Source organism: Citrus clementina, unplaced genomic scaffold (assembly GCF_000493195.1).
Source record: "Citrus clementina cultivar Clemenules unplaced genomic scaffold, Citrus_clementina_v1.0 scaffold_3, whole genome shotgun sequence".
NCBI lineage: Eukaryota > Viridiplantae > Streptophyta > Magnoliopsida > Sapindales > Rutaceae > Citrus > Citrus x clementina.
This window is the reverse complement of record NW_006262339.1, coordinates 21,499,629-21,521,588: the sequence shown is the minus strand read 5'-3', so window position 1 is coordinate 21,521,588 and position 21,960 is coordinate 21,499,629. Positions and strand designations below refer to the sequence as shown.

Below are 21,960 nucleotides of genomic sequence, written 5' to 3'. Positions count from 1 at the left end.
GGACCAGGATTGGGGTATAAGGACATGAAGGCAATAAGTAGTGAATTGCATAAAGTATCATCCAAAAACATACACAAAATGATTCCATCTAATATTCGATACCAATAATAGTACAAAATTAGAACTGATGTTTAAAGATTTGAAAACTATCAACAGCAGTGTCGAACTCAATGAACTGTAAAAACTCCCCATGAACTCTGCAAACAACTTCATGGGGTCCATACATTGAGTTGTGAGTGGGACTTATATATGGCGCAAGTTAGAACATATCTTTTCACAAACCTTGAACTGGCGAATCCACATTTAAAGGCATACAAAGAGAAATGTCATTTACTATTTTCCATAGAGAGGATGATGAAATTAACAACGACATCTTACTGATTGTATCCCCAATGTTGCTGCTGCTCCTAGTAGGGGCGTTCAGGTAATCGAACAGAGGTGCCTATGCCTGCGACAGAACAATGATTACTTGCAGCAAAGGAAAAGTGGAGTATGAATGTCAGTGCATTTTGTAAAATACAAGATAATCTATCGTATTTGTAATCCTCCTAGGAAAGGATTAATGGTTGGGTATTATCTTAGGGTGATGATTTGATTCCTCAAGGTTGGGTATTATCTTAGGGTGATGATTTGATTCCTCAAGACAAGTGGAGCTACTCTACCTTTTCATTGGTGGCAAAACATGGTCAACTGAATTCAACACATAATATGTTGTCATTTTCTACTTCTTTCTGCCAATTTCTATTTTGCAACCAAGCCTAACGTCCTATGCCCATTTACACTTCTTCATGCCTACCTAGTCAACCATAATCAAATAATTATGCACATGGACACAAATTTAAAGCGAAATATGAATTTCCATCATCGACACATACCTCAACGCCGCAAGAAGGCACTCGGTAAGCGCTAATTGATACTAAATTGCAACTATATGATATACACAGACTTTGCACAATATATCTTTGCTCACTTTACTTCGCCACGACTCAAATGGTTGTATTCCACTGTTGGATACCAACCCAATTGCCTAGAACTGACGACAATGGTTAATCTCACAACCTAACTTAATCAGCAAATAAATCCCCAATTATGCAGATAAAAACCCTATATTCTTTGCAAATACTGACCCTATAAGTGAATACCTTGTTTTACTATAATAAAACCTAACTAATAAATATTCAATACTCCATCACAGCTTTCCGAAAATAGTTTCAAGACAACAATGCCGACGACCATCACCTGCAAAACTTCATTCGTGGGAAGAATTGCAGATGATGCTTACACGTGAGTGTTATTTTTTGTTTTCGATTTACAGGTGTTACGTCTTCAGCCGGTAACCAGTTTTCTAAATATTAAATCTCGGCCGTTAAATATCTTCCTTCCCAATCTAAAGGCTCATTCACTATAAGACAAAGGAGTGGGGTATCAAACCCATGACGCAACATAGCTGGATCCCTACCTACCGATATGAAAGTAGGGATATATTTTTGGGTGGGCTATATCTTTTAAAAAAATGAAATTTACTTCTCAAACATTTATTTTATACAAACGAAATTAAGCACACTACAAAGTAAAAATCTAACCATAAAACTATAAAAATACAATGTAAAAAAATATTAATCAATATTAGATTTGTTTTTATTTTTTACAAATATTATTAAGATAAATTTATAAATTATAATTATTTTTTTTCAAAAAATCAGCCCGGGTTAGCCCACCTTAAGCTTCACCTCTGGTGAGTGAAATAAATAAGTACATGTCAAAAGGTACATCATTATTGAGATACAAAATTTGTATCCTAATTTTATAAGCATGTCATTACATTTAGATTGAATAAATTTATGAAGATGATAAATGTTAATAAAAGGCATAAATACCATATATAGCCTCCTATATTTTGTCAAAATTTTCCTTTGACACCCTCTTGTTTGAAAAGCCGAAGTTACTAGATCTAGTGGCAGAGCCACTAAGGGCTGCCCACGCTTAGCCCATAAAATCCATAGGACATTTTTTTTAGCTCAATTAAATTATAAATTTGTCCCCTTTGGACTAATTAAATTAAGTTTAAAATGTATTAAAAATTTAGATTTAAATTTTACCTCAAAAATTGAATAAATAATACACATATATGTAAATGGGTTTCAAACCCTAAACCTTATTGTATTTTAGATAAGAGAATACACACATATGCACGCACGCCCGACATACACACACATTATTTATTTTCTTTATTGTTTGTATTTTATGTAGGTCAAAATTGTTACCCTTGTTGATTTAATTTTTTGGCCACGCAACTATCTAGGTCCTTGGCTTTTTAAAATATAATTTTAGGGGTAATATTATTGTATTTTTCAATTGATATCACCGGAGATTGCATCTCTCAAGTAGCACTTATTTGTGAAATAATAAAATATTTGAATAAATAATTTCACAAATTATCAAATTTTATCATCTACTTAGACATGACACATCACTTAAGATGTCACTTTAAAGTGTGTATAGAATTACTGTCATTTTAAGTGTAGCATTAATTCGTGATGGATTAACAATAAGTGCTGCGCATTAAATAATGGCGTTGCGGCTCAAGTTTGAAAACGTGGAGCTTTGGAGAACATTTAACACAACAACGGAACATGTCTTCATCTTGCCCCTTTCATGAAAAAATTGATGAATCAATTTAATTTAGGAGAAGATTTGTACGTGTAAAAATTTAGAAGAAGATCGATGTAGATAGGTAGTTGAAAGTAATAAATTCCTTTTCATCTTGCCCCTTCCATGGAAAATTTCATTATCTGCGAGAATTTTCAAACCTTTATTTCATCATTCGGCTATACACGATGACGACACGATGACGAAAGCATGAAAAAAATTTAAAAGTTGAACAATTTTAAGAATCATCTCTTAGTTGGGTATCACTTTCCATCCTCCATTTTTAATGGAAGGAGTTTAATTTTCATCAGTGGTGAATAGTGAATTATTTTCTCATTTATTTAGGGTAAATTTTACTCTAATTTACATATGGATTTCGAGGCTGCATTTATTTCTGCTACAGAAAAAGGTTGGTCTTTAGAAACTGAAACAATTTAAAGAGAGAGAGAGAGAGAAAAGAACAAATAATCATGTGATCGATCAGTAGTAATAATATCAAATGAACAAAAAGATACATACAAAGAGAAATATTGAAGAAAATATATTTATTGAGAAGAAATTAAAGTTTTTGAAATTACATTGTATTTTTTAAGGTTGATTCAGTTTATCACCTAGATAAATTAACATATTTTTATTTATCTTTCAATAATAAAAACATCAACCCATCCCCATTCGTCAAATTTGATAAAAGATTTTATTAACGCGACCCATTTGATTTGTCGTAATATTTTAGATGGTAAATGTTTTTAGACCTTCTGTTTTTATGTTTTTAGTTTTTCTCTTTTAATGACTGTAGTTGGAAGGGAACGTTTGCTGCTCGATCATTTTATGAATTATTTTGTGATTTTAGACGACAATAGAATTACCCTAAAATAAATCTACAAATAACAAAATTGGCGTTAGAAAGTTATAAAAAAAAAAAGAAAAAATCTGGGCAAAAGCCCAATCTTCAGCTGGCCCATTCCGAGTTGATAACCCGAATATCAAACCGAACCCCACTATGCCCTTGCCCACCCCTAATTGCCTTTCACTAAATTGGTAGTTGATATGAACTGATCTGTTGAGCAAAATTCTGGCTAATTACGAGGCATAATTTTGAGCTACTCAGGAGAGTATATGAAGTATTCCTACCGCATGATTAATTAGTAACTATTCCGGCTAGTGAAATCGACTTTTTTATCCATTCATTGCTAATATGAACGTATATTTCTTCTATTTTCTAATTCAATAACTATTATTGCTGAATGCTATTGGAAACAAAATTATCATCCTGATGAAGTGTCATCAGTTATTGACTACCATATATTAAGCAATAATTGATTTTATATTCCATCAGTAATGTAATAATTATAACACATTAGATGTTACATCGCATGAGATCCAAACTTTGTATCCTAACTTTGTGTATGTAACCCCTCCAATATAAGTTCGCAATTCACGTGGATTAAATAATAATAATAATAATCAATTTCATTTCATGACATACTTATATAATACAACCTAAAATGAATAACATGCACACTCGACCTGTAAGCTTCGAAACCAAATTAATTCCATTCATTAGACATCATCATACAAACATTGCTCTGAAGTAGAAGAGATTCAGTGTTATCGCACTTCTCCCCTCTTCAGTTATTTGCATCAGAAAAAGTACATAAATATTGCAATAATTGCATCTTATTGAACTGAAAATATCTAGTAATACTAGGCTAATAATTAATTTTTAGTTAATATCCTTGAGCAATGATGCATTTTTGATAAGGTGGAGGGATTCTTCAAGATCATCACATAGCTGATGTGGATCAGGAATTAAGCCATCATCAACTGATAAGACGAAGGTCATTTTGTTGGCATAGCTTACCACATGAATCATCAATCCCTACAATTAATACAAGTTATTGATTAGTGTCATATGATTGACGCTAGTCAAAATAATTCTACAGAAAAGTTATCGTAAGCTAAAATAGGATGAACATGATTGATGTGCATTTCCAATTAACATTTGCTCGTCGAAATATGATGCTTTTATTTTTATCATTCTCAAGCAAATTAAGAACTTGTTACATAGATAATTCTAGGAGTTGAATATTACAGGGTTGAGCAAGTTAGGCTAGTAAATTAGGATTTGAATTCAGTATTAGACGTAATTTTTTGCTTAAATTTTTATGAAATTGCAATGAATAGTTATTAAATAAGAATATGCACGTGATTAAATCTTAAAATGTACACGTAGCATAAAAATTTTAAATAATTAGAATAACTCAAATCAAAACTCGATCCAAATTCAGTAAATAAAAGTGCATAAAATCAAATAATACTTACATTGGGTTGTCCACAGCAACTAGGAGCAACATAGGCAATTGGATAGCCATATAAACTTATTTCTTCTTGGGGCCCCATCACGTTTGAGAACCACAATGTTGTTTCTGATGGAAAACTAGCTGCCTGCTCATATTATTGAAAGTACATAACTAAGATTTATACATATATTTTTTTTATAGCACTGCTATGGAATATCAACTCTGGTAGTAACTTAGACAAAGAATATTTAAAAAGAATTCTTCTCTAATGTTCACGTGTTTTAAAATATAAATTTGAGACTTGAGAGCATCATCTGTTAATGATAAGATTAACATACACTTAAATAAAATTGTCTAATTAATTTCAAATTTGTATCTTAAAATATATAAATGTTTGTACCGGATAACCATATTTTAAAATCTTACCTTGTTACCAAACTTGAGAAAGGATTTGGATAAAAAATATGAGAAACTGGCCTCCAGAGAAGCTTTCTTCCTATCCATTGCTGCTTTTGCTTCTCGAAGGTAATCTAATGGGTCATCTCTTAATGCAATGGTGAAGGGAAAAATTAAATAACCAATTTGGTTGCCCCATTTTGCTTTAGAACCTTTCTTCAGCATATTAGCCAACTCCTGTTTATAATAGAAAATTAAACATGAGATATCAGAGTTCAAGAGACTAAACACCAAAGTTTTTATGTAAAACAGGTATTTGAATTAAATGCTTACCTGAATCCCTGCAGATGGCCTAAGGTTCATGAAAAATGTTGCTCTGAGACGGATATTATTTGGAAGATTGTTATTTCTTTCCGATAGACCGTTAATAATATTCAATTGGCCTAAAATTATTTCATTGCAAATTACTCAGGGCTATAAGATACCTTTAAAATCAACAATATTTGATTTTTAAAAAAATGTCGCTCCAAAAAGAAAATACCTTATTGGTTTCAAGGATATAAGAAGAAAATTTGAAACTCACCATATTTCCGATTGAGATACCGAGACAAGCCTGCTTGGGTGACTCCAAGCATAACATCATTGATCGTCTACAAAAATAACCCAGAAGAAAAATCAACGGAAAAAAACAAAATTATGTCAATAAGTTTTTAACTTTTGAACTAGATTTTAAGTATGAACAAGTCAATAAGTTCTATATAGATAATAAAAATGTAATATTGATATAGACCTAAACAATTATAAAAAATAAACTATTGTAGCCTTTTTATATAACCTCTACAAAATAAAAATAGTTAATTTGTTTATTAAAATGTAACTTTTATCCTTCAGCAGTACGTGTGTTTTTTCAGGAATGAAATAAGAAATTAAAAATTTATCAGGGTCCTGATAACAAGTTAAAACGATCTATAAAAGTTAGTAAAGTGTAATTCTCTCTATAATTAAAAGGTTAAGTAAGTTATTTACAGTGTTCATCGCATTCCTCACAAGCTTGACATCATCCAAGCTGACTGATCTATGAACAAACCGCCGAGGAAGACAACCATTTCCCAGTTCACCTTTGAGGGGCGTTTTGGTATCCCTTACAAACATCAATGCCGTCGCAATAAACATGACAACATCAACAAGAGTGTTCCAAAACAACCATAACTTGAACAACAAGTAAGGCCAAAACCCTTTGGAGTGACCATTGGAATCAATTTTCTTAGTAACCGAAGGAATGGTGGGTACTTCATTTGGATCAGAAACTTTACGGCAACAAGCAAGTAAAAGAGACATGAGAGAAGTTCCGTCACCAAGAGAGTGGTGCACGCGGAGAACCGCAACAGATTCAGCATCCGAAGTTTTAATGTTGAGGAGATGGAGATCCCACATTGGCATTGACATTTTGATCCCAGTTTGGCTCAGGCTCGAGGTATAATCTTCCACAAATTTGTCTGGTGAATCAATTAATTTTGGCTCCAAATTTGGGACTATAACGTGGTCGTCCAAATTCACTTTTGTTGGAACCCACTTTAGCCCTCCTTCAATCTTCTCATCCACAACCTGCCATTGTATCAACTAAAAAGTTAGCTTCAACTCGTGCACAGATTTTTATTCTTCATTTTGTGGCTGGAAACCCTAAAACATTTCAGCAGCTGCGACGATATGGTTACTAAGTCTTACGTTAGATTTTCTAAAAGAGTTGCCCCAAGGGCCTCGTTGAATTATTTTCAAACAATTTTATTAGGTTGTTTGATTTCAAATTCTGGGGAGGTAAGATGCTAAAAAATCAAATCGAGCAATAATATACCGAAAATTTGAATCCTCATATGAATTCAAATTCTGGCGGGGTAATAATCAATATGAACTTTGACCATCTTCCTATTTTTTGGAAAAAAAAATGAAAAGCTTGAAACTCTTATTAAAGTAGGTAAATAGATTTGACAACATGCAATTAAAATACAACTCATAAATTCACTCCAACTAAGCTTTCACAATATAACACAGACTGCCCTCATCGATGTTCGAATTTTGGGAAGGTATGATGCCAAAAAACTAATTCGGACTTTCAACATTTTTTTATCTTAAAAAAAAATATTGAATAGTTTCGAAAATTATGAAAATAGATAAATAGATTTGACAACACACAACTAAAGCCTAACCAATAAATTCACTTGAAAATATATTTTCATAATGTAATCAAGTGTTGAACTAAAAACCTTAAGAATAAGGTGAAAGATGCCCATCACTAAATAATAATTAGGTGCATTATTTGTACAAACAATTATTGTTATAAATTAATGCAGTTGTACAATTCTAATGAAGGACTAGTTAGATGCATTGCAATTACCAATGAGGACTAGGTATTTGCAGGGCAATTCAATTAGTAAATTAAGGACTGGCTACGTAGATGCAATGTAATGCAATTAATTAATTAATTGCAAGTCACATAACTTTGGTCTTGTTTACAGCTCTTACCTGCAAACTAGAAAAACGATGGTGCTTAAGCAACGAATGCTCTAGATTTGCTTTGACAACTTCTGGGTTTATTTTTGACTTAAAGCCGATCATGGTAACGATGTAGACATTGGACTCAGGTTCATGAAACATACGAGCCATTGGACTCAAGGGTTGATTTTCTTCTCTATTTTGCAATACGGTGGGTTCTTCATCAACAACTGAAATCACTTTGATTGGTTTAAGATGTGGCATATTTGATTAATATAGCTAACAAGGCAATTATACAAAGGATTAACGCAAAAGAAATAGAACAAGAAGTAATATATAGGCTGGGTAGTGTTTTCTTCTTTGATGTGTGAGGATGAATTCTCAAGTTAATGAGTTGCCTCTCCTTTTATAGGCAAACGTGCACACAGTTCAAATGTCTAACTTGTACTTAAAAACTATCTTTAAAGTTGAGAATTGTCCAGCCTTATAAACCGAGTAAAAGTTCATCTAGTCTTGTATTATGAGGTTAGAATCTTTTTAGTTTTTATATTTTTTTCAAAATACCTCAAAATATCTCTATTGTTAAATTGTCGATACTCCTGTCTATTATCTTTTGTTCCTTTTAGCTTATTATTACAATATTACATTTTTATAATAATTTTTTTACATTAATAAAAAATTAAATTATCAATTTAATCCCAAAGATAAAATTAAAAAAAAAGATATATATTAATTTTTGTAGAAACTCACCTATGTCCAAAAAAATTAAATGACCATTTTTCGGACATTAATAAGAAAATTAATATATTGACCCCTCAATTGAGTGTTCCACAAAAATTAATAAATATTCTTTTTGTTTCTATTTTATTTTTTGGATTGGTAATTTAATTGTTTTATTATGTCAAAAAAATTATTATAAGAGCGTAATAGTGCAGAATAAGCCAAAAGAAAAAAAATAATAATAAGAATGTCAATAGTTTAATACAGAGGTGATTTGAAATATGTTAAATAATTTTTAAAAAATAAACAGATACTAACTTTAAAATATAAAGAATAAATTTTTACTCATTTTTAACTTAACCCAAGATTCATATTCTCAGCGAAATATTTTCGCCGACAATGAAGTTGAGAAAATGTGATGAGGGATTGCCTTTTCTTTTGGGTTTCTGGATTCTGTGGTTGCAAAAAATAATTGAGTAATAATAAAAGCAACTCTCAACATCAATCATTTCTTCACAATAGTAAAATACGTACTTTGCCACGACTATCATGTGGAGCACAATTCACATAATAAGTTTTGGGGTGCGCTCAATGGCGGCGGAGCAGAGCTATGCTCTTAAAATAGTGGGACCAATTCGAGTTGAAATTAGCGATAAAAATATATGTTCATGAATGGGGTTTTTTTATATTTTATTGAAAGTCCAAGGGGACAAATCATAAATTCTATAGGGGCAATTAAAAAGCTGGGGTGAAGTTAAAAAATTATTTTTAAAAAAAACAATTGAATTTAGTTGAACTAAGAGGTCACGTTAAACACCGTAGTGAGATTGTTTGAACTTTAAAATAAAAAAGAAAATATTTTGAAAAACGTATACATTACTAGTATATTTTAATTAATTTAAATTGAAACTCTTTTTATAAAGGATATAAATTCAAATTTTTAATAAATTATTAGTTTATTTTAACTATATATTAATAAAATAATGGGTCTAAATTGATATTGAACATTTGACTGGGGCGGGCCCGCGTAGGCTTGAGCCGCCACTACACTAGAATAAAGACAAATTTTAAACGTGCGCATAGATATATGTGAACGTGAAAAACAATTGTGATAATGCCAATCGGGTCCTAAACGCAAGTTTAAAAGTCTAACATGAGGTGTCACATTCAATAATGAATTTTGATATGCAGCGTGCATCACCAAGTATTAGTTATTATCATATACGTACAATTGATTATTCTATCCGGACATGAAGTCCAATCCAAAATCCTAAAATTAAAACTCTAAACCTACTTTAATATCTTAAAATTATTTTTTTTTTGTTTTTTTTGGATCAACTCTATTGGAGTCTTGTTATTTGTTATTAAAAAAACAAAAGAATATGAGATTTTCAATTTTAACATATTAGTCCGGCGCTTACAAATTTTCAATTGCAGCCATGCTTTTGGTAGTCACGAATTGTTTCAAAATCACCCTTCCAAGATGCTAGCATGAACACAATACTTTGGCATTGCGAACTTGTCAATTTGGACGATATAGGCCTTCGTTAATGCAATATATGTAGAGTAGAGAGGTCAATGCATAATTTGCTAGAATTAAAAAAAAAAAAACCCATTTCACAACCAAATTTAAAAAAAATATATAGATTGGTCATACCATAGTATTATTGTCCAACGCTAACCTAGGCCTACTTCAATTTATTAAAACAAAAGTCCCACTTGAAATTTCATTATAATGAAAATGAAGAAACTATTATTTCCTTGTTACATATAAAATGAGGCTCAAATCCTCGACCTCAAAGAATGAAGGAATGAGATACCCATCGCTCGACCAATAAGTGATTTACAATATTTTCAAATATTGAGATATTATACGATCAAATGTACTATTTTCGTGTATATCTTATGCTTATAAAAGTTAGGATCTAAGAATTATTAATAAATTTTAATACGAAATACATGAAATCATTTACCATTTTCATATCTCATAATTACAAAATTTAAAATCCGTGCCGTAGGATAATCAGATTTTATTGATTTTTGTTGATTTTTTTAACCATCTTCAAATTGCGAGGTACCCTATTCGAAGGTTAAAATTACCATACGGCCCTTGACGGACATTCGCACATGTTTAAACTTATGAATTGCGTCATCTTCGTTGCGTCATCTTCACTGTTGTGTTCTTAAACAAATGTCAATCACTATCTTTTGGGCAGGGTTCCTTAATTATTTTGAACAGAATCATTCAAAATAAAATCGAAATTTCAAAACATGCATCTCGTGCAAACCCCACTACTGTGCCCAGAAATTTGCGATTCAAAAATCGGAGAAGTCTATGTTACAGCTGCTGTAAGTAACAGCAGCCAATGGGGAACTTCCACGGGTGCTAGAGGAGAGAGAAAGAGGTCCCAATGCAGGTGATGGAATGGGAAAGTTCGAAGCTGTTACGAGCAGCTTCTGCAAGTAATAAATTCGCTGCCCTTCAAAAAGACATGCAAAACACGTGTGGTACGCATGTAGTTTGGCAGTTGCAAGTAATAAATTCGCTAATGCATGCTTCAAACTCTGACCATTCCTCCAACAACTAAGTATGAATTTGACAAGCGACAATTAATTAAAGGTAAACCCGGACATACATTTAATGTATGTTACTCTACTCACGAACAGTGAGTGAACCCTACACTATTTATTTATTATGAAAGTAGTTGTAATATAGATTAAATGTATGTTAAAGGGATTCAAGGAGTCTTTTAAGTTATAATTATTGTAATTTATTATTCTCACGTGAATCACATAAATTGTAGGACGTGTGAGAGGGATATAAGGAGTCTCTAAGTTATAATTATTATAACTTCCACTTTTCATATGAACCATATAAAATTATAAGATCCTATAATTTATGTGATTCACATAAAAATTGTAAATTACAATAATTATAACTTAATATTTGCCTTAATTAAATTTCCAAACGGAGTGTGCCCTTTGAGAAAATTAATAATACATGTCCTCATACATCGATGATGTCACTTTCTGGCATCCGTTATGAATGATACCATATTTTGCCACTTGTCTAAATAAATTACAAAAAATTATTGAGTAGCTTTTATCACATTTTTCTTTTTGTTGAAAAGAAATTCAAGGATTAATAGTTTCAGAAAAAACACCAATGTTCTTTTTTTTTTTTTTTTGAAAGGTCAAAGATGCATCATTTAAATTCTCCCTAAATAAAATTTATATTTTAAGTGACTTAAATATAAACTAAATCCTGTTTTAGTGGAAGAGAAGCTTTATTAATTAATTATAAGCAAATTGGTCGAATTACAAAACAAGCCCCGTCGAGTACAAATATTAGCAGAAAACTCTATATTGCAACAACTTAAGTGGGCGCGAAGTTAATTACATGTATGCCTAACATTTGATAGTAACCCAAAAGAATTATAAAAGAAATTTTAGTAGAAAATTTTTTTAATCGAAAAGAACTATTTTACCGCTAAAATCTAATGATTGTACAAGAAAGATTTTACTACGGAGTCTTCTTAACTAAAAAGAACTATTCTACTACTACTACTACTAAAATCTAATGATTATACATGGGAAATCTTTTTAATTTGGCTTAATCGTGGCACTTTGACTCACCTTCTCAATTAGCGTTGGTGAAAATCTTATTGAAATCAGAAACAGACTCCCTCATTGTGCTCGCAAAGACACCACAAACAGTTATTCCAGAATAATATTTGTATGTAGATCCCAAATCTAAAACCCGATGAAAAGGGAACATTAACAAATTCACTTAGTAAAAGTCACTCCTACAAAGCGTATCGCCCGTGAGTGCAAGAAAATCAGTATCATCGAAGTCCGCAGGGGACTCAACATACATATTTTCCCAATTCGGAAACAAGAACAACACCATCGAAAGTCATCGGAAAAAACCTAAATATAATATAATTATAATCATGGATTGTCAATGTATAGTTAACTTTATCATGCCATCATTAATATAATAATTTTTAACACTTTAAATTAAAAATAATGTCAGATATCACATCACTTGGTATACAAAATTACAAACTCTGTATTATGTCATTGAGCTTATGTGTAGCCTTACTGCTAACTTATAAAACTTGTGAAAATTTGTTGGGATTCTCATGGATTAAATTTAACTGTGGGTTAGTTTCAATCCTCCTTCAATTATCAAATAATTGAATGGAGACAATTTCTTTTTCACAAATGTGAGTGGAGTGGACACTTCTCGAATATTAGAGAGGGTTTAAAGAATCTAGACAGAGTTTTAGAAGAGTACATGTAAAAAAAAAAGATCTCAGTTGTATAATCTTTTTGTAAATATTAATTATAATGTCTGATATAATATCAATAACAATCCTATATAATAGTATTAAAAAAAAATTATCTGTAGAGTTTCGTTTGTGGAAGTAAGCAAATAGGAAAAGCATCAAATATGTTGTAAATTGAAAGCATGTTGCTTCCGGTGTTTAGGATTTTTCAAGCATCCTTTTTACTTAAATTATAAATCTATATGTAGATTTATGGTTTAGATATCCAACTAAAATTTGTCTTCATATGTACATAACGATAACAATACTACAAATCTACAATGGCAACGATTAGAGTAAGAACAAGAATAATAAAAGATTAATGGCGTTCGCGTCACAGCAGTAATTGGTTGCTATCGCATATTATTAAGGTCGATCTAAATAATAATCGCATTGATATTGTGGAATCCATTATCAATAGTATAGTAAGTGCTTGAGTTCTTGAACAGAAAGATATGGTTAATAAACCGTGGATAGAAATGCCGTGAGTTTTATCCTGGACTTTATTTATTAAAATCCAGAAAAGTTATTAAGCTAAATGATTTAATAGTATAATGCTTATTAAATCATACAGTTTAATAGCTTTTTTAAATGGGATATTATTATTTTCCCACCAAATGTATTCCGACACATCATGTTAGTACCACGGTTTGGTAAAACTATCAATTTACCACCAAATATTTAAACTGTTAGCATTTTTCCATCATTCCGTTAAAACTCAGTTAATAAGTAACGGAAAATTCATAAAAGGTCAATTTTAACCCTGAAGTGTAAAAGACCATGTAACTAATCTTTTATGAATTTTGTCATCATTTGCTGTTCTTCCTTCTTAAAAGGCAAAAATTACTCTTTATGAATTTTGTAAAATTGACCTTTTAAAAGACCATGTAATTAACATTTTATGAATTTTGTAATTAAATCATTATTTGCTATTCTTCCTTCTTAAAGGGCAAAATCGTCTTTTATGTTCCAGGGGTAAAATTGACATTTTATGAATTTTTCGTTACATATTAACTGAGTTTTAACAGAATGGTGGGAAAATGCTAACAGTTTAAATGTTTGGTGGTAAACTGATAGTTTTACCAAACCGTGGTACTGACATGATGTGTCAGAATACCTTTGGTGGGAAAATGATAATATCCCTTTTTAAATTGTGACATAGTCTAAGATCCTAAATTGAAATATTTCCATTACTTAATATACTATATCTAATTTGAATAATAATAGTTTAAGCTCTTAAAATTATACATATAAAGAATTAGGAGACAAGGATTGCATAAGTCTATTATATATCTAACCCAAAAAGAAAAAATCTCAGTTGATGTTGGATAATTTTCTTAACACAAACAAACACCACCTAACTCTTTGTATTAAATCTTTATATTAAAGGGAAAAAAATCTAAAAATCTTTGTAACATAAAAAAAAATCTTAATTTCTGAATTTAGAAATTCAGGCAATGAGATCAATTATTTGGTCAGTGATCCTAACATATTAATAATTTAATATTTGATCTAGCATCACTTATTATTTGGCTCAAATCATGGGCAGACTCAACTAATGCCTAGGAGGGGCTTCAGCCCCTTCTGGTCCATTAATTTTTCTTTTAAATATACCCTAAACCCCTTCTGATAAAGTTAAATAAAAAAAAAATGAACACATTTTTCACCTAACAAAAGAAATGTAGTTCAACGGTAAGAGTATTATTTGATGGTTTTAAAGTTTTGGTTTAAATCTCAATAGCCACATTATTATTTTTTAAATATTTTATGGAAAGTACTTTAAAAAAATGATACTTTTACGCATTTAAAATAAATAATTTATTACTATTATTATTTAGAATTAAAAAAAAGTAATGAAATTTGAGTTTATAAGACTTAAAATTTATTCAAGTGAACATTAAGAAAAAAGCACCCCAAATTAAACAAAGTTTTTTTGAACTAAGCTCCCCCACCCCCAATTTAAATTTATGGATCCACCACTGGCTCAAATCAATATTTGTTAGGGAAGGTAATTAAATCCATTAATTTTCTCTCAACGGTATTTTTTAAATTAAGAATTTTAACATAATTTTTTTAAATTACTTAATTAATGCTTTGTTGTCTTTCTATTCCCATTTTCACCGATTCTCATCAATTCGTAAAGATATATCATTTTAGCTGTAAGTAATTAGTATAACTAGCTAAGAAGAACAAGGCCCATTATTTAAAAATAAATATGAACATTTTTTTATTAATCATGAAAGTTAATGAATATCAAGAAATTAATATTTACCAAATACAAAATTTGATAAATATTGAGAAAAAGATTTTTATATATAAAAAGGCTGAAATATAAATCATGATATACTAACAAAGGCAAGAAAAAAAAATGAATTCAAAAGAGAGTAAAATTGAGTGTTTAGTTTGCCAAATGTGAACGTAGATAGAGAATATATAATTGTAAGGTAGAGAAAGAAAGTGACTAATGAATGATAATTTTGAGATTTTTAAATTTTAGATTTTGTAATAATGAATTTATTTTTTTAAAATTAGGACATGAATTGAAAAAAGTACCATTTTCTTTTCAATATTTATAAGAGTAATTAGCAATGGGATCCGTTTAATCTAAAACTAAACTTGATCCAAGAAGATGCAAAGAACCTCGCATGTTACGATCCAATTAATACAAGAAAGCGAAATCAAGAACGAAAGGATAATCAAAGAAACAAATCTGAAGAACTGATGACACGCCAATTCAATCAATGTTTACACGTGCGGCATATTACAGTGAACATCACATGAATAATGTCAATCTTTTAAAGTCATTTTGTTATTTATTGTGATATTCAATGAATAATGGAATGCAACTTGAGCCGCAGCATTACTCATTTTAAATTAATGCCAAATCATCGATACAGTACGAAGTCGTGGCGTTGCCATTTAAGATTGTATGGTTCCTTTATTTTCCACAAAATCATTCAAAGACAAAAATCGAAATTTAGAATTCAAAGTGGACATGCAGGAGTCGTTTGGGATTGCTTTTAAAAGATTTAAAAGTAATTTTAAAAATTTAAAAGATAATTTAAATATTGTAAAAAAATTAAAAATATTTGTATCAAAATAAGTCCTTCTTACAATTGATTTTGAAAAATAAAGGAGTATTTTTTAAATTCTGATTTTGAGAATCCATTTTATCCTTTAATCCAATTCCATAAATATTCTTAAAATTATTACCTAAATCCAACATTATCCTTATTCAAATTGGAAATAAAATCAATATTTTAATAAATTTTTATTATAATTCATCAATATATATTTATTAATATCAATTTATTGGTCGAATTATTATTAAAATTGTTTCACTATATTATAAATTTAATTATCAATTGTTTTAAGATAAAAAATAAATCTATATATTATAAATTTTATTTTTAGTAAAATCATTATAATACATAATTAAAAATATTCTATGTACTTGTTTTTATATGTATAAGTAATTTTTTTTATTTACATTATGTACATTTTAGTCATTTGTTTTCTCTCAGTAGTTTAACAATAAAATTTACCAACGTCTAACTGCTTTCAAAACTCATAGTACTTCTAAAAACAAAATTTATTGAACACTTAACTGATTTTTTTCACAGTTGATTATTTATACAATATAACTAAAAATAATTATTTTAAAAATTACAGTATTCTCAAACTGACCTGTCATGGACATGGAAGTTGCAAGTAATTAATTTGTAAACATTTGACGATTTGAACTGATTTTCTTCTTAAAGAAAATGATATAATTTTCAAAAAGGCTACTAGAAAATGTACGTGGGTGTGGCGACAAAATTTTTTTTTTAATTTTAATATTGGTTACGCACTAGATTACTGCATTGCATAGATATTCACATGAATACATATATAGGTGTTGGATTATTTATTTTTAGAAAGAAAGAATAATCTAAAAACTAGCAATTTGAGATTAATGTTTTGTTGCAATTAGTTGTTTTGTATGAAAAAAAATTTCTAAATTAAATATCTGACAAAATAAAAAGAATTGATTGAATCAATACGCTTCCCGTGCGTATCCTGCACCAATTGGGCTGCATGCGGAACTCCGGATCCTAAATCTATTATCGATTGTATAATATAAAAAGATATTCATTTATTTATTTTTTTCACTTTAATTACTTACGATTAAGGAAATAAGAATAGAAATATTTGGGCATGTGATTTATGTTACATTCGTAATACTCCCTAGTTCTTTGAAAATATGAAATGCAACATTTTTAAAATCTTAATGATAAGAGTATTATGTAAATAACTGATTGTTAGAAAATAAAATTAATTAGGTCTATAATGTAGTTGGAAAAAACTAATTAGGTCTATAATGTAGGTGGAAAAAAATTAATTGTAGATAGGGTACTTTAGAGTTAAATAGCTCGATCAACATTCAAACTTAATTGTTGGGTCAAAGTTCCTGATTTACTTCTATTGGGACATAATAAGTACTAACTTCTAAGTTTTAGGTGACAAACATAAAGTGCTAAAATTAAAAATCAACCCTCAGTTTAATGAAAACCATGGAGAGAATGACATTGCAATATATCATAATTCATCAATATCAACAAATAATACTATACTAATCTTGAGAGTGTTAACTCAAGATACCATACAGGGCAAAATCTTTTGTAGTAGAATCATCCAATGATATCATGCCATGTGTATGATTCATTTATTGTAACACCCAACACAAAACAACAGCTTCCGGATAAATATGATACAACAAATGCAACTTGAACATTCTTGCATAAGTTGAAAGATTCAGAAAGCTTCTTTTACCTCGCCCATAAAAAGAGAGAAAAATGAAAAACAACCTACAGATTGAAAGCTCAGCGACAGTTTTAAAGCTGAACCGAAATGCACGAACAAACAACTAGGGAGTATATGCTTTTATTTTTTCTTTTTATTTTACTTAAATCTGTACATATTTATTTATTTGGGGAATTTTGGGGTGGTGGAGGAGAGAATATGAACTAGATTCAATGGCAGAATTTACACACAATCGGAATTCTTAGGAGTTTATACATTAAAGAAGAACTGAAACACTTCAATCCATATATAGCAAGCCAAGACAAACATATAATCATAAGCTTAACTTGTGGAGATACTGCTTCATTACATTATCTACTTCCATGAAGAATACTTTTACCTCAAGCTCATCACAGGCCACGGATTTGCTCCAGGCACAGGGAGGGCAGGACGTACTATTGGCACTCGCCTTACTACTGAAAACGCTTCATTTAGACGAGCAGCACGACTCCTGAACTGAGACACCTTCTGCACAAGTTGAACAGTGGGAATTTGTTATCTGTCAATTCTTGCTAAACATCGTTCACCAACAAATTAGACTATTCATTTACAAGAGGCACATTGTTTGAAATACCATAGAGGAAAAGGGAAGAAGTTCCTCAAAATTTAACGGCAGCAAAATTAAATAATTCTGCGTAAGATTTGTAATAGTTTGAACTCAGCAAGTAAAATCAATACAAGTTGTATCCTATTCTTCTCTTCATATTCACACTATGAATTATAAATTTACATGATCCATAAAGAAAGTTCTCTTTGATTGACATAGACAGTTCTCCATAGATGGTCCATGAACCCTTCACATTCCAAACTCTCACCCTAACATAGGGAAAGAGAAAGAAAGAAACTCCGTTTTATCCCTATAATCTACTATGATGACTATCTAATCTCTTTAATCTACTATGATGACTATCTAATCTCTTCAGCTGCATTGCTTGTATATACCGTAAATGCATAAAAGATCAATCTACTACAAACATAAGACCATCATGATCAAGAGAAGGTGGTTAACCTTGGATGTTGACAAAATGTGAACCAAGTGTTTAAGGAAGCTATGCTGCAAAACTGATTATGTGTGACCAAAGGGATCGGATATGACAACTAACAAACTCATCACAAGGTAACTTATCTAAAGTTAGATAAATATGTTGGGAGGGAAACCAGGTCAATTATTACTTGACTCAAAAATGCAATCTGGTCAAAAAATCCAAAAGAGATTAGGAACCAATTCAACCAAGCAAGATATCATATGTGGTGCGCACATAGCCTTGAAGGCAATCCTAGTAAAGGTTCTGATTTATCTTTGTTGATTAATCAACTGGTTATTAACTAATAAGAAACAAGAGAGAAATAAGGGAAAGTGAGAGAAACTATGCTAAACAGTAGACAGAGAATTAAGAGAGAATATCAATCTTTATTGATTGAGCCGCCTTCTACCCAACTAGTTGCATAGAAAAAGCCCAGCTAATTTAGCTACAAAGTGGGAGGGAAACCTCCTATTGCCCACTTTGATTTTTAGGCAATCTTCACATGGGTCCTGCTAACTAGGCATTAGACGGCAATGAGGTCTACTCCTGCACCGAGGTCTTATTAAACGAAACTACCTCAGTAACTCTCACACTACAGATGTGGAATCTTGCAAATAGAGTTACTTCATCCACTAGAAATCCCTAAAAAATACATCTCAACAATCTATCCATTTTCAAGGGCCAGAAGTCCTCTGTGGGCTTACCTAGTTTTGCTCCAAAAACAATTGTTACAACGAACACCATTAAAGCACAATTTGTGCACTTTGAACATGCAGTCCTTGCCGTTTTATTTTCAATTTACAAGTTCCAATTCGGGTCCACCCACATGGGTTTAAATCTGCTTTGATATCAATTGTTGTACTAGGGTCTCTTTAAATCCAATGCAGTGTGCTTTCAGCCCACAGTTTCCAGATTCCAGAGTTCCAGGCTTTTCAAAAAAATGACAGCATGCTTATTAAAGACAAACACCATGTTCTATATACTAGCAAAGAAGCTCCTATTCTAGTGAAGCAGGATATCGCACATTGCCTACTCTTATTCACTAACTAGTAAGTACGTCAAACCAGATGCTTGCTCAAGGCAGACGTCAAGTCTTATAAACATGGAACTTTGAAGTCACAAATGTTGGATAATGCTCACAGGCTTGCATCCCAAATAGGGAAAAACCAAAATTTATCTAAATAAGTATCCACATCCCTTTGTTATCTCCACAAACAAATTAATATATAAATGGTTTATATAATTCTAATCATGCAATAGGTAACTAAATAAAATTTAGGTTAGAAAAGTGGCCAAAAAGTTTCTCTTGATTAGAAAAAGCTGCCTAGCTAAAAATTTTAATTTCTTATCTATAGGTATAATAATAAGTATCGCAAAGAAGGTACGTTCTCGGTTAGATGAAGAGCATATAAAAAGTAGCATTTTCTGGTCAAAATTAATCAAAAAATAGAATATGTATTAAGTTTATTAAATGTTCAGAACTAGAGTTTAAAGGTACTGTTATTTAACTAAAATAAATTTAAAAAAATTAAAGGGAAAATTCAAGCAAAAATATTCAATACTTCTACAAACACAATTTACACTGCAGTAGACATCCAAATAGAATTAACATAATACGTTCACACATTTATCAATTTAAATTCCAATTTTGATTTAATTTCAAATATTACCAATTGTAATAGCAAAACAAATGCAATAACTGACCTTATCATCAAGAGTAACCTTCAGCTGCAAGTTCCTGCTCTTCTGCTTCATCTTATACAACCTCCGTCCCAAGATAACCAATCCCATAACAGCCGCTGCCATGGAGAATGACCAAACAGGATTAACCTTCAAAACACAATATTTCAAGACCTCGAAAGGAACCTTCCACCATGCCACCCGTTTCCTCTCCCCATCACCAGCTGATTTCTCTCCAGCTCTGCTTTCTTCAATAGCAACATTTGAATTCTCTTCCATCGAGCCATTTCCACCCTCAAATTCAACACAAGTCTCAGATTCATCTTGCTTATCCACATGATCTCCAAAACTCACCTCACTCCCCTTCCCAACACCCTCAAAGCTCATTGAAACCAAACCATCACCACCAGAATCAGACCAGAACCTGCTTCCCAAATCCTTATTTTGGTCTTGAACTACTCCAATTCCTTTGAAATCCACTTGGCCTTTCGTACTTTCATCAAAACCCAATTCATTTCTCAGATCAAAATCACCAAATTTCATCAAATTATCAGCACCAATCCCCCTTTCTCCAATTCCTTCAAAACCCACTCCATTTTTCAAATTTTCAACAAAACCCAATTCATTTCTCCCATCAAAAGCACCATATTTACGCTCATCAGACCGATCACTTCCCGAATCAGACCAAAACCCACCCGAATTCTTTCTCTGGTACTGAGTCTCGGACCCAGGATCAATCCAACTCGGATTATCAGACTCAACAGAACCCTCTTCACTCACAACAAGACTAGTCTTAACATGCCTTTTTTCATTATCAATTGAAAAGTAATCAGCCCTAATCATACCTTCAGAGTAATCCCCCTCAATTTCCTCAAAACTCCTCTGACTCTCAACTGGGTTCTCCGAGTTAACGACGTCCGAGTCCGTGTTTTGAAGGAGTTCCCACTCTTGGAAGAGCTCACCTCCAGCCCCTGCTGCTGCTGCGACCGCTACTGGCGATGACGACGACGATGACGAATCTCCTTCCATGTTTTCTTTTGATTTAAAAACAGTGATGAAATTCACAAACCCTAAATCTAACCCTAACAAACGAAAAAGAAAAAGAAAAAAGCCAAAAGTGATGGTGATGATGAATGAAAGAGTGAGAGCGAGCGAGATAGGAAGGTTTAACACTGCTGGTGGCAGCTCATGTACATGGAATTTCGATGACCTCATGCAATCTCAAACCGTCCAATCAGACGGATAAGGAATAAACGGCGGATGATGAGATTAGTTTTAAGGGCTTTCAGAGATTAGATGGTTATAACAAAATAACGTTTTGATCCTCAATTTGTACTAAATCGCAAACGAGGACATATATTGTAAGCATTGTCATATAACAATCCATTTTATCAATGTAGATTTGTTTAAAAAAATATTTAAACAAATGTAGCAATGACAATGTCTAATTAATGTATAACATTGACTCCAATTATGAGACATTATAATTTATAAAATTATATCAAATGTGTAGTTGATTATCACTAT

At 31.2% G+C, this 21,960-nt stretch overlaps 2 protein-coding genes across 2 annotated transcripts; both read right to left on the bottom strand.

The window, feature by feature from the left end:
• Positions 1-4,184: 4,184 nt before the first annotated feature.
• On the bottom strand, positions 4,185-8,199 carry LOC18045953 (O-acyltransferase WSD1). Its single transcript, XM_006441626.2, has 7 exons — positions 7,866-8,199; positions 6,372-6,950; positions 5,929-5,995; positions 5,679-5,788; positions 5,376-5,582; positions 4,972-5,094; positions 4,185-4,528 (listed from the first exon to the last, which is right to left on the bottom strand). Exons 1-7 carry the CDS (start codon positions 8,097-8,099, stop codon positions 4,373-4,375), a joined length of 1,476 nt encoding a protein of 491 aa, XP_006441689.1. The 5' UTR covers positions 8,100-8,199; the 3' UTR covers positions 4,185-4,372.
• Positions 8,200-17,819: 9,620 nt separating this feature from the next.
• Positions 17,820-21,751, bottom strand: LOC18045952. The gene is made up of 2 exons (XM_006441625.2): positions 20,458-21,751; positions 17,820-18,196 (listed from the first exon to the last, which is right to left on the bottom strand). The coding sequence occupies exons 1-2, from the start codon at positions 21,646-21,648 to the stop codon at positions 18,065-18,067; spliced, it is 1,323 nt and encodes a 440-aa protein (XP_006441688.1). The 5' UTR covers positions 21,649-21,751; the 3' UTR covers positions 17,820-18,064.
• Between the last annotated feature and the right edge of the window lie 209 nt (positions 21,752-21,960).

Coding starts and splice junctions, on each gene's coding strand:
- LOC18045953 (XM_006441626.2), bottom strand. CDS start 8,099: ATGCCACATCTTAAACCAATCAAAGTGATTTCAGTTGTTGATGAAGAA. Junction 5,789..5,928: donor GTATCTCAATCGGAAATATG/GTGAGTTTCAAA, acceptor AAATAATTTTAG/GCCAATTGAATATTATTAAC. Junction 5,095..5,375: donor TTCTCAAGTTTGGTAACAAG/GTAAGATTTTAA, acceptor TAATATGAGCAG/GCAGCTAGTTTTCCATCAGA.
- LOC18045952 (XM_006441625.2), bottom strand. CDS start 21,648: ATGAGGTCATCGAAATTCCATGTACATGAGCTGCCACCAGCAGTGTTA. Junction 18,197..20,457: donor AGGTTACTCTTGATGATAAG/GTCAGTTATTGC, acceptor CAACTTGTGCAG/AAGGTGTCTCAGTTCAGGAG.